The following is a 17491-nucleotide window of genomic DNA, read 5'->3' on the forward strand; positions in this document are numbered from 1 at the left end:
TTTAAATTGCAATTTACTCCCTCAAGTATTTGTGACGCTAGAAATATACCCCATTGCATGAATAGTGTTCAGCCTAGTCCCCTGAGTTCCAATTGTATGCAATTAGGTCCCCATAATAAGGAAATTCGAAATAGGGCCCCTAAAATTTCTGAAAAGTCCTTTTTGAGTCCCAATCGTTTTGCGCCCCTTGATGCAACTGATTCTAAAGAGAAAGGGTGGATTTTTTTATTGTGGGGCGACACTATGTCTTATGATAAAAATAATTTTTCTGAATTTGATGGAGCAAAGAAAAGCCACATACAAATGGCTGATTGGGAATTGACTGTTGTAAGTGGGAGTGGAACCATTGAGATTTCTCCAACCTTAAAGCTCACAAATTGCCTTTATGTCCCCAAACTGTCTCATAAGCTCATGTCTATTAGCCATGTGTTAAGAGAATTAAACTGTACGTTACCGATGCATCCAAACTTCTGTGTATTACAGGATATCAAGACGAGGATGATATTGGTCGTGGCACGGAGCGTCAAGGCCTCTATTATGTGGATGAGATTGCTCAACAAGGTGGCACCGCGATGATTGCTCACGGATCTGCTAATCAGGAAGCTTGCTTTTGGTACCGCACACTGGGGCGTCCATCCTCGGGTTATTTAAAATTACTTTTTCCAAAGTTCTCTCATTTTAAATATAATACTTGTGAATCTTGTTTTTGGCTAAAAGCCAGAAACAATCCTTTAGATCAAGTGATACTCGTGTTAAAACTATTTTTTTTCTAGTGCATGCTGATGTTTGGGATCATGCTCCTATTATTGGTGATCATGGTTTTAAGTATTTTGTTATCATTGTAGATGATTGCACTAGATTGACTTGGGTATATTTTAAAAAAAATAAATCTGAAGTTTTTGAACATTTTACTCACTTTTTTACAATGGTTAAGACACAATTTCAAACCACTGTTCAAATCCTTAGGTCTGATAATGGCAAGGAATTTGTTAACAAGGAAATGACAGAGTTTTTTAAGGGTAAAGGGTTAGTTCATCAAACCACTTGTCCCTACACTCCTGAACAAAATGGGGTAGCTGAGCGAAAAAATAGGATAATACTAGAAGTCACGAGAGCACTTTTCTTTGACTCCACTGTTCCTAAGTTTCTCTGGCCCGAAGCTGTCGCCACTGCTGTTTATCTGATTAATCGTTTGCCTACAATAATCTTGGGTATGAAAATCCTTTACAAACTCGTTCATCCTTAACTGATACCCCTACACCTCTCACCCTTCCGCTTAAAATCTTTGGTTGTTCTGTTTATGTGCATGTGCCAAAACATGAAAGGGGAAAATTTTCTACATGTGCATTAAAATGTGTGTTCTTGGGGTATGAAATAAATCAGAAAGGCTATCAATGCTATCACCCGGGGTCTAGGAAAATTATAACAATGATGAATTGTAATTTCCTTGAAAGTGAGCCCTACTAAAGAACAATACATGGGAGGTTTGTCTAAAACCTGATGGAGTTCGGACTGTGGGGTGTAGATGGGTCTTCACCATCAAACGGAGACCAGATGGGTCGATTGAAAGATACAAGGCGAGACTAGTAGCCAAAGGATACACTCAGACCTATGGAGTGGACTATGCGGAGACATTCTCACCTGTAGCCAAGATGAGTACTATTCGAGTGTTGTTCTCGATAGCAGCGACCAAGGAGTGGCCACTCCATCAGTTTGACGTGACTAATGCGTTCTTGCATGGGGAACTAAAGAAGCCCATCTACATGGAAGTGCCTCTTGGATTTGCCGGGGAATTCGAAGGAGGGAAGGAGGGCAACCTTAAGCAAACACTGTATGGGCTAAAACAGTCGCCTAGAGCTTGGTTAGGAAGGTTTACAAAAGTAATGAAGAAGTGTGGGTACAAGCAGAGCAATTCTGACCATACATTGTTTCTAAATAAGAGAGAATGAAAATTAATCATTTATGTGGATGATATGATCCTCACTAGTGATGACGAAAAGGAGATGGATCAACTGAAAAAGAGTTTATTTACAGAATTTGAAATGAAGGACTTAGGACTGCTGAACTACTTTTTGGGTATCGAAGTGCTGAGGTCAAAAAAAGAGATCTTTATCAGTCCCAAGAATTATGACCTGTTAGCTGAAACAGGACTACTGGAATGCAAGCCAGCTGACACTCATATGGTTCAGAATCATGGCCTGCAGATAGTATAAGGACCTGAAGCTACTCACCGCACTTGATATCAGCATTTTGTTGGGAAACTGATATACCTTTCCCATACGAGACCCGACTTAGCTTATGCAGTTGGAGTAGTCAATCAGTTCATGCACGCACCTCAAGCAGCTCACTGGGAAGCAGCACTAAGGATCGTATGGTACCTAAAGGGGACATCATGCCATGGAATTCTGTTAAAAAATCATGGACATTTGGAGATCCACGGGTTTACAAATGCTGACTGGGCGGGAAATCCAAATAACAGAAAATCAACTGTTGGTTATTTCACCTTTGTAGGGAGAAACTTGTTCACATGGCGGAGCAAAAAACAAAAGGTGGTAGAGCTATCAAATGCTGAAGCAGAATTCCGAGGAATCAAGAGTGGTCTGATCGATATTCTATGGTTGAAGAAGTTGATGACAAAGCTGGATTTGAACTCACAGAAATCGTGTAAGCTGTTCTGTGATAATAAGACGACAATCAGTATATTTGAGAATCCAGTCCAGCATGACCGTACCAAACATGTCGAGGTGAATCGACATTTCATCAAAGACAACATAGAATCCAAGACTGTAGAACTCCCCTTTGTGAGATCTGAAGACCAGTTGGCGCATATCCTTACAAAAACCGTTGATGCTAGGAACTTCCATGAGGTATTGGGCAAGTTAAGAGTGAGTGATCTCATTACTTCACTTGAGGAAGAGTGTTAGAAAAAATCTAAGTAAATGGGAAGAAGATTGGTGGATATTAAGGAAGATTGATTGAAATCACATAATTTAGGGAATTAGTATAATCTTCCTATTGTGTAATTAGGGTAAAACTTACCATGTACAAATCCTTCTCTAATAGGCGTGTACATTGTAGATGTCAATGAACAAGTTGAATGAATAATACACACATATCTTCCAACATGACTAGTTTCTCAAAACCGGCAATTCTTAAATTAGTTGAACACATAATGCCTAACATCTTTCTTATCAAACTAAACTTAAATTCTCAAAACCGGCAACTCTTAAATTAGTTGAACACATAATGCATAACATCTTTCTTATCAAACTAAACTCTCACAGGAGCGTAGTAAGTACTCCCTCCGTCCCTTAAAATTCGCCACCATTTAACCCTGCACGGGTTTTAAGAAATGTACTCCCTCCGTCCCACTGAAGATGACTCACTTTCCCTTTTAGTTTGTCCCAACCAAGATGACCTATTACTAAAAATGGAAACACATTTATCTCTACTTTATTCCATCTCTCTTACTTTACTCGCTCCACTTAACACACAAAATTACAGTGAATAAAATCCCGTGCCACGGGGTCATCTTCCTTGGGACGGAGGAAGTAATAAAAAGTGGGTTAAAAAAGTTAGTGACATGTGGGTCCTACTTTTATATATTAGTTTTATAATATAACGTGAGTGAGAATGAGTTAGTGGAAGTTGGGTTCACTACAAAAAAATGATAAAAGTGAAAGGTAATAAATTTTTAGAGCCGGACGAAAATGGATAAAAGTGAAAGGTAATAAATTTTTAGAGCCGGACAAAAATGGAAATAAGTGATAAATTTTCAGAACGGAAGAAGTAATAGTTTTACTCCAAGGAATTTATGACATGTAAGCCCACTTAAGCATTTATCCCTAAAAAATAAAAAAATCACAAGTTTTCCTACTGATTGTTGGGTTTCCAAACTCACGGAGATCGCTGCCAAACTCATACGTTGGGGGTTCTTAGATCAAATATCCAACAATCTCTTCGTCATATTTGTATCCATTTTGCACAAGCATATCTCAGCCAAGTCAGTTGAGGCCTGGCTCGACACATATTCACGACTGAAACGGTTGAATGATTTTAGAATTATATAAAATATTATTACGACATCTATCATTTAAAAATAGAAACTATTTTCATTTTAGTTTGTCCTTTAAAATTAAAAACTTATTATTTTTGAAATTTTTTCTCTCTAACAAAGTGAGATGTATTCTCCACTAACAATAATGACTTTTTCTTTCTATCTCTCTTATTTTACTAATTATGCATTCGAATTTGTGATATTTCAAAAATTTTCTATTTTTAAAAAGACGTGTATATTAAAATTTATGCAATTATTCTTTAGATAATCCAATTGTTAGGGGGAATTTTAAAAATAATAATAGTTACAAATAATTGGGATAAGTATAATAAAAACTAGAATATAAACAATCACAATATAAAGTTAGTGCTTTGCCAGTCTGGGCTGGATTTCTAATTTTTTTGGGCTTAGACTATGTACTCCCCCTCCGTACCACTGTAGCCGAATCGTTTCCTTTTTTAACAAAAAACAATAAAAAAAAATTTTCTTTCTTACTTTACTCTCTCGTTATTTTTCTAACTTTTTCCTTTTCTACTTTATTATTCATTACTTAACTGACTTTACACAACTTTTCTTAAATCTCGTGACGAAAAGAAATGTCTCTACTACAAAAAGAGGGAGGTTTTATTAAAAAAAAGTCTAAATGGAGGTTTAGTCTAAATCCATGTCTTTTAACTAGTGGCGGGCCCGAACCGGCCCATATTAGGCTTGACCCAAGCTGGCTGATTTTAAGACTGAATCATCTTTTCTTCCACATTTATGACGAAAAGAGAGGCATAAAAGATTGGTATTCATATATCAAAATGATTATTGAAGTAACCTCACATTACAAAATTACATATTCAAATTTCCCAAATAAAATTTGGATAAATTTAGCAATATGCAACCTAGCAATTTGCAACAACTTAGACAAAAAGCAAACAAAGCATGACAGCATTGATGAAAATCACAAGTCTCCAGCCATTCAAAGTAGTTGCAGACGATCCGGGGCCGGGAGGAGCTGCAGCAAAAGACGACGTTGCTTATTAGCAAAACAATAATAGAAATTGCTAAAAAAAACGGAAGACCTACCGGGGCAAGTTGAGACCGAATCCAGCATAGTTTGTATTGTTGTGTTGTAACCGGCGTAGGAGCAGGTGGTGGCATTGCAACCGGACGACGTTGTGTTTCCAAGAAACAAATTTGGTGAGGCATCACATCGGATTACGGGGCATGATGCATTTATCATCCCAGCAGGTTCACATTGTAGCCTGAGCAAATTATCCCCAATTAGGAACAATCAGTTATGCATACAAATCTTCTCCACTTACATCGAGTTTGCAGTGTTGTTGTCACACTTGCACTTCACACAAGCATTGGCAGTGACGACGTAGGCATTGCTCGGGACGAGCAGAGGGTAGTCCAACGAGTTATTGCTTACCATTGAAGAACAAGCTGTGGGATAGGGAGGAGACAGATCAAATCAGTAATATCCTCATCACATGTCCTAATTCTTAAATTCACTTTCTATCATGCCACCAAAATCCCAGAATAATTCGAGCAGATGATCATCAATTTCAGAAACATTGGTCTTTTCTAAGGGCGTGTCTGGATACACGAAAATGAGAAGAAGAAAGAACAAACAAAAGAGAAAAACTGGTAAACATCATTGGCCAAAGACAGATAAACAAGTAAATAAAAATTAAATCATTTGTATTTACTTTTTCTTGGATAAAGGAACATATTACTCAATTTATTTCCGTACCGCTCATGATATATATCATAGCTCGGGCACCGGCCCGGCCCGACTACTAAACTTATTAAAATATCCCATTCCCACTTTCCCAGCAATCCCTTCTCGAAAAACATGACACCAAGTCAACAAGTGAATAAAAATGAAATCTTTTCTCATTCCCAGTAATCATGATACATCCTGTGCTCGGAAAGGTTAGACTTGTAATAGATCAAATCAAACCCCATAAAGATTTTTCAATTCATTAAAAAAAAGTGCAGAATTTGGGGAAAAAAAGGAAAGCCTGAATTGGATTAGTTACCTCTCAAAGGAACATCAATAATATCTTGCGCCTTAAGATCCTGAGGCCCGGTTAAGTTATTGAGCTGCATCAGCGTCTCCTGAGACACATTATATTGCTGAGCAATCCCTTCAATTGAGCTCTCGGCCGCCACCTCATGGCCGTAGTGGACCACCGCCGCCCCGCCCACCTCGTCGCAGCTGCACGGCAGCGGGATGGTCAGATTCTGGCCCACCTCGATCTTATCGGGATTCGGTATCCCGTTGGCCGCCTGAATCTCGGCTACGGTGACGATGTTGGAGAAGACCTGGGCGGCGATGTGCCAGAGGCCGTCGTCGGGGACCACGGTGTAGACGGGGCGGCCGCGGGAGGCGCCGGTGCCGTTGCTGCAGAGGCAGGGGAAGGGGATTCGGAGCCTCTGCTGGGGTGGGACGGGGGTGGAGGCAGTGGTGTTGAGGGGGAGGTTGTTGGCGCCGAGGATGGAGTAGAGGTGGGGGACGGAGAAGAGGGATTGGATGGCGCGGAGGGTGGTGCGGTTGGGGGGGAGGTAGTCGACTATGGATTGGCAGGTGGCGCCGGCGGTGGTGCAGCGGAAGGTTTTTGCGGAGGTGGAGGGGATGGCGATGGTGATTGTGATGAGGAAGAGGAGGGGGATTGAGAGGGGAGTTGGCTTCGCCATGGTTTGTGGGATTGATTGATTGATTTTGAGAGGGGGGCTTTAAGATGGGGAGATGCCGTGGAAGACGGGAGTTGACGGCAGAAGAGGTGGGAAAGGGAGGAAATTTACAGTGGGGAATGATAGAGATGGGAGTGGGGAGGTGGAGCCGCCGAAATTGTCAGGGAAACTTCTCCGGAATAATTTATATTCTATGGTCAACGATATTAAATTTGATTTTTAAAAGAGTTAACTACAAAATTAGTCCTGACTATGGGTTTATCTCGCCCATTACCCATGACTTTAAAAATATAGTCAGACATCTCTGCACTAAGGATTTATCTCGAAATTGATCATTTGTTATTTTTTATACGAAAATACCCTTTTGAGGGTTTGAGTAATTTAGTTTTTTTACACTTTTGACATTTAAATCTGATATTATTTCAATGATATACTAAATCTAATATTATTTTAAAATTATCATTCTTCTCCCTTTTGTCATTCTTCACTTTGTTTCTTTATTTCAATATTAGATTTAATTTTATAAATTTAAATTTTAAATTTAAATTTTTAAATAACAATAATAAATTTAAATAATAACAATAATTTTTTTATTAATTATTAAAATAATTAAATAACTAAAATTAATAGTTTTAATCAATATTTGATATGTTTAATATTTAATCAATAAGGTAGGCCGAACGACAACTTAGTTTTAATCAATATTTGATAGTTATAATCATAAATAGATCATATAACACGATTATTCAAAAATAAATATGCATGTAATATAAGACTAATATAATTTTTTTTTATTTATTTGAAAACAGTCAAAATTAACTAGAAAATTTAAACAAGATACTCCTATATAAAAATTTTAGGGGCTATTTGGTATGGTGGAATGGAATGGATTCCTACCTCCATTCCCTTCCTTTGCTTGGTATTTTTATTCCTTAGGAATCACCATTCCCTTTGGAATTAGAGTTGTCAACTGGGTCGGGCTAGACCAGCCCCACCCAAGTCCGACGAGGCCCGAGGGTGTTGAGGCCCAGCTCAGCCCAAGCGCAGGGTGTGAAACGAGCTGTGTCGGGCCGGGCTTATTTTCATATATCTCAACCCAACCCAGCCCAGACCCACTTGGTCAGTGGGTCGAGCTGGGCCGGGCTTTGACAATTTAATAATAATAATTAAAAAACAAAAAATTCTTAAATGTAAATTGGCTAGGCTAGTTCAGCAACACCAAATCAGACAAATGAAACTTCGATCGATGATTCTCGACAAATCCACGAAATGAACAGTTGGCTGGAAGAAATTGGATTCTCGACAACAATGAGTGAGGAGGCAGAGAATAAGAGTAAGAGGATTGGAGTAGGGACGAAGATGAAATGCAAAATATAATTACAAGTATTTATAGGAGAATTAGATAAAACAATTAAGATTATACCCTGTTGGAAACTTGGAATTAGAGAATTGGAAATAGTGAAAGTTAACTCCTCTCTCCTCCATAACCGATTATATGAGATTTTTGGGAAGAAGATTGATGGAGATATAATTGTTCCTAGATTGTTACTGGGTGCAGAGAGGTATGATATTAAAGCAGAAAGAGAGAAAAAGACCGATTGGAATGAAAATTGAGAATGGAGCGGCTGACATGCGACTTTTAAAACTCGGAAACTAATTTATTCATTAATAGTGTATTGCCATTTAAGGGCATCAGCAGTGGTGGACGTCACCGCGGAATTCCCACCTGCGTGCGGGAATTGCGTTGCGGACGTCCGCCATTATGAGTGGCATGCACGGATACGGAATTCCGTCGAGGAATTTGCAGTTCCGCGGACGTTCGCACGGAATTTCCGTTTATTGAATTAAATGTTTTTTTTTTAATTTCTATAAATACATCCCGTTGAACTTCATTTCATGGAATGTATTTTTTTTTTAATTTGGTGAAATGTACTTTTCTTTTTTTAATGGAATTTTTCCCCCTATTTGTGTCGAAATTTTAATTTCGGGAATTGTTTAATTTGTGATTTTTTTTATTGTGGGAAGTCTGTCGGGAATTTCGCGGGGAATTCCGCCACTGTGTAGTGGGAAGTCCGTATGGCGTGACAGTGCAGTGGGAAGTCCGTATGGCGTGGCAGTGCAGTGGGAAGTCCGTATGACGTGGCAGGAGGTGTTTTTGGGAATTCCGCGGGGAGCTTCGCGCCACTATGATGCTCTAATAATAATAGTTCTAATTAAATCCTAAACCTAAACATGTTTAACTAAGTGGGTTGACGCTGGGCTGGGCTTGGTCCGAGCCTGGGCTGGGCTTCTAGCGTGCCTGATTACGGGCCGGTCTTGGGTTTACAAATAGGCCCAAATGGAGCCCGTTACACTCAACAAGCCCAGCCCAAACCCGTTCTATTTATCTGACAAGCCGGGGCTGGGCCGAGTTGGGCTGGGCCAGCCTGACCCAGTTGACAACTCTATTTGGAATCAACATTTCATTCCACATAGGAATATGCATTCGTTCCATTTAGCTAAAAAATGACCATTCCATTCCATTTCACACCCAACCCCCCATCCCCACCCACACCCACAGCAACAGCAACACACACAAATACACTGCAACACACAAACACACATGCACACTGCAACACACAGTAACACACACACGCACTACAACACACAAACACAGACGCACACAGTAACACACACAGAAACACACAGAAACATACACATACACACAGTAAGACATGCACATATGAACACACACACACGCACCAGCACATATATACACACACTCAACAATACATACATCACATATGCATACTCATTTACATAGTACAAATTAATACGATCCAAAATATTTAACAAAAGTATTTTAGAATAATTATTTTTTTATAGAATCAACATATTAATTATTCATATTTTATTTAATTCCATTATATTCTTAAATTATTTGTAGTTACCCCAAGTATAGGAATGAAACCAATCAAGGAATAATAATTCCATTCCATTTATAAACCTTACATTCACCAAGCACAAAGAAAATCCCCATTCCATTCCCATCCTCATTCCATTCCCATCTCCATTCCATTCTCTCCCCATTCCATTCCACCATACCGAAAAGACTACTCTCGCTCTGACTTCTCTCTTCATCCTATTATCATTGTGGCTTGCTCAAGTTGGATTTTCAAACTGATCCGGTTAGCCAATTGTATGCCCTTCTACCTGTGAGAACAGGTTAGTGGACCCAGCAAAGATTTGGCCTGATCAACTCGACCGACTCCTACTCGAGCCAGACGAAAAGAAGAGTTCAGAAGCGTGTTTTCAAAACCTTAACCCGCTAATACTATTAACTAGTATAGGGAAGTAAGGATCGATCCCACAGAGATGAGGCGTTAGAGATTTGCATGCTGGAGACGAAATGGGAATGGCTGCTGCTACGCTTCTAGGGGTGGGTTAAGTTAGCTACTGGACTGGAGAGATTAAAGCTACCAAACTGATCAACTCATAAAAGCTTAACTAGTCTACTTGATCAACTCAACTGAACTTTCCATAAATGGACATACAGGATAAACGGGAGACTGTTAGTCCCCTGCAAAGTGTACGATAAAGCAAAAACAATTTAACGACTTCATCTTCTTCAAAAAATCATCATGGAAAACATAGCAAAGAACAGATCTAAGAAAAACTACAGAAGAGGAACATCAAACAACGCCTAAAATTAAATCCACTCCTAAAATCTAAGCTGCTGCTACGTAAACACAAAACTAACCCATACCCATGCATGAGCGAAACAAAAACTGCTAGATCTAAAGACCCTAAGAACTTTCAAGCGTAAAACATCAGATCTGACTAAATCGAAACATCACAAAACATTATGAGCTAATATGTGCGACATAAAACAGAAATCAAAATAGATCGGAAGTATCATGCATGAAACAGAACATATCAGTCGAAAATGAAAACATAACTTCAAATCTACTAAATCAAAGCATCAAAAGTCGATATCATCCAAAAGTGAACTGAAAAACTAACAAGGAAAGCATGAAATTGTTTCATCGCTTCTTCTCAAAACGGAATAACAGAACTAAAAGATTAAAAGTGTGGAAACCAACACCAAAACGCCAACTAAACTAAACTAGAATAAGACCAATTGTGTGTGCGAAAATAGGAAGATGAAGTCTTTGGAGCTCCCAATTCCAGCTCTAGAAGAGAGCTGAAAACTAATGAGTGACACCAACGGACGCTGCCTCCTTCCTCCTTCTCTATCTCTGTTTATAGGAAGGCGTGAGGTCTTGATACTTATGGCATTTGTTCTTTGAAAGGTCATCTTTACCCTTTGCCCTTGAGGATTTTTCTTGTGCGACCATTACCCTTCTTATTGGGTGCTCCGCTGCGTGTCATTTATTTTAACTTGATCCGTTTGTGCAGCAATTTGGCTCCTTCTCCTGATCCATTGGTCCGCCCAGTTGATCAACTCAGTTTCTGAAAACGGTGGACTTATACACACAGCTGGCTCAAAATTAGACGTTAGTTAACCGAATTTGATGAAGTTTTACTATAGAACACATACATGAAACGAGTCTCATCAAACTGCTTACACTTAACCCATACTTGTCCTCAAGTATGAAAGAAAAGAAAAGAAAAGAAAAGAAAAAGAGGCTAGTTTCAAAGCATGGTTCTTATTCAAAAGAATATAGAAAAAACGTACTATGTACATGGTTTAGAAAGAAAAACATAAAAGTAAACTAAACACGTAAACAAGTAACAAGACAAAAAAGACAGAACTGGTTTATGTTGTTTGGCAATTGTCCACACAAGCTTAAGATCAATCCAATCATCTACAGTCTCAGATTCCTTTCCCTCCCCTCTTCTACCTAATCATGTTTGTCCGTTTGTTAAGATAGCTTCTATCTTCCAACTATTTGGATTCACTCAGTCACTCAATCCTCACAAAAATTGTTAGGACTATTTACTCATTCATTTTGCCATACCATTGGTGCTAGAGTTCTATTGTCAGAAGCTAACTCCTTAAGGTCTTTATTTAGGTTGTAACGGGACAGGGTTTGTAGTGTATAAATGGGAGAGTTCTATGGGTACTAAGTTCATAATGTGTGTAGAAATATGAAGGACATGTGAACTTAGGGACAAAACTGAGACAACCTCCTTTCATACAATCTGAAACTTTTACCCTTGGATATTTTGGCCTTATCTAGCTGTTTCTTAGGGTCATGTTACATAATTTCCTGCCCTTCTATTTTCTATTTTTTTGGGGGTTAGGTTATACATTCCTCCTGCCCATTTTCTAATTTCGTTTTTCTTTCTATCGTTCTTTTCTATTTTCTTATTTTTCTGGGTCAGTTTACAAAGTTTCCTGCCCTTTTCTTTCTATATATTTTTTTACTCCCCTGTTTCACAGCCTATCTCTTACCCCTGATGGAGAATTACCCCGGCCTATCCCCTTGTTCATATGACATGAAAGCTAAGGATTTACAAAGGGAAGGGTCACTGCAATTCAGGCTCAAAAGGTGTGACTAGGGGGTGCCTTTACAATGAGGCAGGTCCATATGCTTCGAAAGAATTCAACTCAACTGGTTATTCATATTGCCTTTAGTCCTCACTAGCTTGTGTCATTTCCCTCTAAGCATCAATGACAGTCTCTCAAATTTTTTCATTTCAGTAGAAAGTGCTCTACTCTGGCTTATGACTCACATTGTAGAAGGCTTCACAGAAGGTTTAGATTAAAACCATTTCCATCTTCCTTACATCTTCCAAACAGATTTTGGTTTATTAAAAAAAGGGAAACTCCCAAATCAACATGCATCCTTTCTTCAATTACTTTTACGAAGGGAATCTTATCTTTATTTTTAAACCAGTTCTTATCTAAAAAAACACATAAAGTACACTACACTGACTACACTGACTTCCCCCTCCCACTTCATCTCAGCTTTCCCTCAAGCGAACTAAATGAAGTGGAAAACAGGGTAGGCAGTGTTTGAACAAGGAAAACCAAACTTCTCATACTTAGTAGCCCGGAAAGTGGGCTAAGTGGGAGAAGGCAACAAAAACATATAATCAATACAAATCATGTTTATCAAGCTTCAGACAAACTTCTCACACTTAGACTATGCAACGGGCTAAGTGGGAGAAGGTAAACAGAAAAAAGAGAAGAACAACATATTTACAAACAAACTCCTCACACTTAAATCAAGCTATGGGCTAAGTGAGAGAAGATCACATAAAACAGAGAAACACACATATATATAAGAAAGACAATAGAATGCTGTAGAGAAAAACATAAGACTAAAACCGAATGTAAAGTTTACTTGGTTTTTGCTAGCTCAGTTTTTCTTCTTAGCTCCTTGAGGAGCCAGGCTGCTCCTCCCGCTTGTTCCTTTTGGCTGTGGAAGAAGTCGGTAGGGTAGCTGGTGGTTGGCTGGAGGTGGCGGCTAATTTCCTCTTCCCTGAGGTTCCCGTGAGGTTGGCGCCAAGGACATTCTGCTGAAGGTTGGTTAGATGATTGAGTCTCCCTGTCCATCCATGAGATCACGCTGTCCACCAGGTTGACCACCTTGGTCAATTGCTCCCCTTGAGCCTTAAACATAGTATTTTGCTCTGCATTCTCCACTATCAGTAAGTTCACCGTGTTCTCCATTTGACTCTTCCATTCATCAGACGCAGCTTCCCCCTCTTCATCTGTCCCTGTCAGGTCACGAACCTCCCTAAAGGGGTTTTCTTGGGGACCCCTGGTAGCCGCTTTGGAAAATCTGTAACGGCTGCCCAGCTCCTTGTCCTTCTTCTGATTTTTCTTTCTCCCTCTCTTCAGCTTCGCGCATCTCCTGAATCACCTCGGAAGCGATTTCCTCAAACGTCTGACCGTCGCTGAACCCGAGTGAGGACGATGATGTCGGGCTGGTAGGTGTAGATGGGGAAAATTCTTTGCTTTTGATGCCGACTGCTTGGTAGGAGGACGAATAGGGCATTTCCACCGTAGGTTCGACTCTTTGCATTTTCCCCCTGGGATTTCATGCTCGCAAATCGCTTGAAGAGGTGTCTGGAGATTGAGTGGAGTCGGTAGTCGACGAAGACGAGGAGGAGGGTGTTGGAGGTTCCTGGCGAGAGGTTTCCGGAATCAGGCAAACCCGTGTGCCGGAAACAAGTTTATGGTGAAGGTGGGAGGCAGAAGGTTTCACCACAGTTGGTGAATGAGTGAGGTTTTGCTTGAAATCTGAGAGAAATATGTTTGGAAATTCTTTACTTGATGGATTGAAGAGGTTAACTGGAAGTGGGGAAAAGGGAGAGATAAACGCGGATATAGGAGTATAGGGGAAAGTGGAAACAGTCGCCATGACATCAACACATGTTCTCCTTCATGCGCCAATTTTCAAATCTTAAATAATTCCGCTTTTTACTATTCTCGGTTAAAAACAATTTACACATCCAATTCCCCCCCCCCCTTTTCACCTTTTCAAATTAAAAACAATTTACACTTGATATTCTCCCTCTCACTTATTCAGTTAAATATTAATTAGAAAGCTGCAAGGAAACAAAACAAGAGATTTTTTGTGGATTACTAGTCGGAGATTCTCTCCCGTGAATTTAAGATTTATCATTTAAATTTAAAACTCCTCCCAGATAGGTTTCCGAAAATTCTTTTTCAAATATATATATATATATATATATATATATATATATATATATTTTTTTTTTTTTTTTTTGACTTTTAAGAAGGACTGACAAAGGAAAAGTTATAAGACAGGATACTCCCTGACACTTTGTAGCTCTAAGGATGTGGTAGATCGCTTGAGTTACGAGCTTGCATTTGCTTTTCTAAGCTTGACTTGTTTCGATTTCCACCAAGATTCGAGAAGTGGTACTTTCTGCCCAGTTAGCCATCTTCGCATCTCTGTGCTTTTTCTCCTCATAGTCATCCATCCTCTGGTTCCCGTCATCACTCTTGCAAGCAACTTGATCAAGTGGTTTTGAGTTACTTCCCAATTTGATCAGCTCAAAACTCGGGAAATCATTATGGGAATAATCTTTGATTGGAGCTCCTGAATTAACTTTTCTCCCTGCTATCCATCGATTTTCCGAGGGATCATCACTATGGCATCCCGCTTTTTCGTATGATTCTTGCACGTCCCTTGAATCTTCTTATTCTCATTAGGACGCAATCCAGGTCAGGAGGTTTCTTCGCCTCGAGCGGTTCCGGCCATGATTGTAGCTGCACCTAGTAGATAGATCTTGCAGCTTTTCTTCTCCATCTTTCTTCCTGCCATTCCGCTTCTTCCTCTTCATAGCAACACCTTCAGACTTGTCGATTACTGGAGGTGGTTTTTCTGCCGGCACATTTTCTCCTTCCACCGCAATCGTGAATTCCCCCACCTTTTCGTCGGGCATATGCGCTTTTCTTGATTGGAGATAGAATAGGGCATCATCGACTTCCACACTACGCTTGATGACCCCATCTTCTTTCTCTTGAGGTTCATCATTTGCCTCCTCTAGACTTTCCTGTAGTGCATCATCATCAGGAGGTGTGTTAATTGACTCATCTTCGGCTAGAGCCCCTTTTTCAGATGATTCTACCTCGACAGTTTCTACTTCTTCTCGCTTTCCCAGTGATGATTCTGAATTGTTCTTAGCACTAGATGTTTCCTTTTCCTCGGTTTCGCTTACATCCTGTGCTTCTTCCCTATTCTCATTAACCTCAGACTTTGCTCTATTCTCTTGTATCCTTTTGATCATCTCAGTTAGTACAGCTACCTGCCTGATCATTTCATCCATGTTGGATTGCTGGTCATCACAAGTGCGTTGCATTTCCAACACCAGCTCTTCATCTGGTTTCAAACAGTGCTGTACGTTCTGTTGGGATACAGTCAATTCCTCGATCTTCCATGCTGTAGAGTTTGCATAACGATTCTCGTTCAAGAGGGGTTCAGAACTCTGCTGGGGTTGAGGTTGATATAGATAATGATCAAGACAAGTTTGGTCTTGGTAATAGTGAGGCTCTTGAGCTTGCCAATCCTCAGTTGACCATGTCGGATGTTGAGCATCCGTATCGGGTGGGTAGGTCTGATAAGGATGACTTGTGAATGAAGGGTAATTAATGGAATCATCAGGTTAGTATGTTAGTGGGCTGTACTCATGGCTTGGAAATTCAGGGTGAGGTTGGTAGTGTGGATATCCTATTTTCCAAGTGGGAGTTTGAGTGGAAATCGGATAGATTTCTATATGGTATTGGGAAGATAGGTGCTCTTCCGACCAGCTCCGTTCTCCATAGTGTGGGTATTCCTGTTGGCACACCCCTGCTTGACCTCTAGGGTTCCAACTACTCATTGAACTCCAGATCTCCCTTATATTCTGGTGACGACTCACTTGATCAGTGTGGAAGTGGGTTTGGATTGGAATGATTGGATGTTGTCTTGACTTGACCATCGACTGGAGGATTTCCTTTAGTAGATTGTCCTTGTCCTCTGTGGTACCTTCACCTTTTCTTGCAATAGGGTCATCGCTCTATCACCGTACTCTCTTCTTGCATTTAAAAGCTTTTCCAGGACAATCTTGGCCTTACTCAGCTTGAGTCTGTAGAAACTCTCTCCACTGGACGAGTTTACCAAGTCCTTACTCCTTGCATCCATTCCATCATATAACTTTGAGTAGACCTCCACATTATGATTCGTACATGCATCTAAAGACCTCTGTATCTATGTCAGTACTTTCTCAAGCTTTCTCCTTACTCTTGGATAGCCTCCCCGATTTCCCTTCGGAGTGCATTTACTTTTGCTGCTGGGAAGAATTGATTCGGGAACTCTACTTTGAAAACTGACCATGTCTGTATGCTGTTGGGTTCCAATCCTCTAAACCAGGCATCTGCTTCGCTCTTCAGAGAGAGTGGAACAACCCTTAGCTTGAAATCCTTCTCACTTGACCCCTCTGGTCTTCTCTGCACTCTGCAATTCTTATCAAACTCACGGAGGAATTTAATCTGGCTCTCCGCATCAGTGCCCAAAAAGTTAGGTAAGATGGCAAGCATGTCTGGGTTCACATACACTGCTTCCTACCCCCGAGTGGTAGATATGACAAATGTTCGTTCGTCCACTGAGTGGGCATAAAGTGAGCCTATCTTCAGATGTTCTGCTTGATTGTAGACCATGGTGGTCTCCTCATTGTCTTGAGTTGCTATCGATTCAAGTGGACCCACGAAGGTGATGTCCTCACTTTCCTCACAGTTAGCACCTGAGTCGATTAGTGAAGTGGGAAGTGATTCGTCTTGGACAGTGGTTGGCTCCACTCCTTCTTCTTCCTCTGTTAGCCTCTTAGACTAGGTGCCTTCAAACTGGGTTAAACAGAATACAACAAAAAGCTTATTTACAAAATTAAAACTAAGATTCTTAAGAAAAAACTTGAGACGCTCCGCCCAACTATGTTCTCCCTTGCTTCAACCGTCCCCTTGGTTCACACCAGCAGGGAAAACACTTGATAGACATAGATCAGGATGTTGATTCTTCTCTATGTTGCTCTGAGATGTCTCTTAACTAAAATCAAAACACGAAATTGAAAATATTAAAAATATTTACACCCAAAGTGTCTTACAGCATATGTAGGGTAAACGTCATCATCATCGGCAACGGCGCCATTTGAAAAGACTGGTTTCGCTCTGACTTCTCTCTTCATCCTATTATCGTTGTGGCTCGCTCAAGTTGGATTGTCAAACTGATCCGGTTAGCCAATTGTACGCCCTTCTACCTGTGAGAACAGGTTAGTGGACCCAGCTAAGAT

General features: G+C 40.2%; 1 protein-coding gene across 1 annotated transcript; it reads right to left on the reverse strand.

Annotated features, from left to right (window-relative positions):
* Positions 1-4830: 4830 nt before the first annotated feature.
* Positions 4831-6897, reverse strand: LOC121809563 (lysM domain-containing GPI-anchored protein 2). The gene is made up of 4 exons (XM_042210268.1): positions 6091-6897; positions 5368-5491; positions 5129-5307; positions 4831-5057 (listed from the first exon to the last, which is right to left on the reverse strand). The coding sequence occupies exons 1-4, from the start codon at positions 6746-6748 to the stop codon at positions 4963-4965; spliced, it is 1056 nt and encodes a 351-aa protein (XP_042066202.1). The 5' UTR covers positions 6749-6897; the 3' UTR covers positions 4831-4962.
* Between the last annotated feature and the right edge of the window lie 10594 nt (positions 6898-17491).

The sequence above is a fragment of the Salvia splendens genome, chromosome 6 (assembly GCF_004379255.2).
Source record: "Salvia splendens isolate huo1 chromosome 6, SspV2, whole genome shotgun sequence".
NCBI lineage: Eukaryota > Viridiplantae > Streptophyta > Magnoliopsida > Lamiales > Lamiaceae > Salvia > Salvia splendens.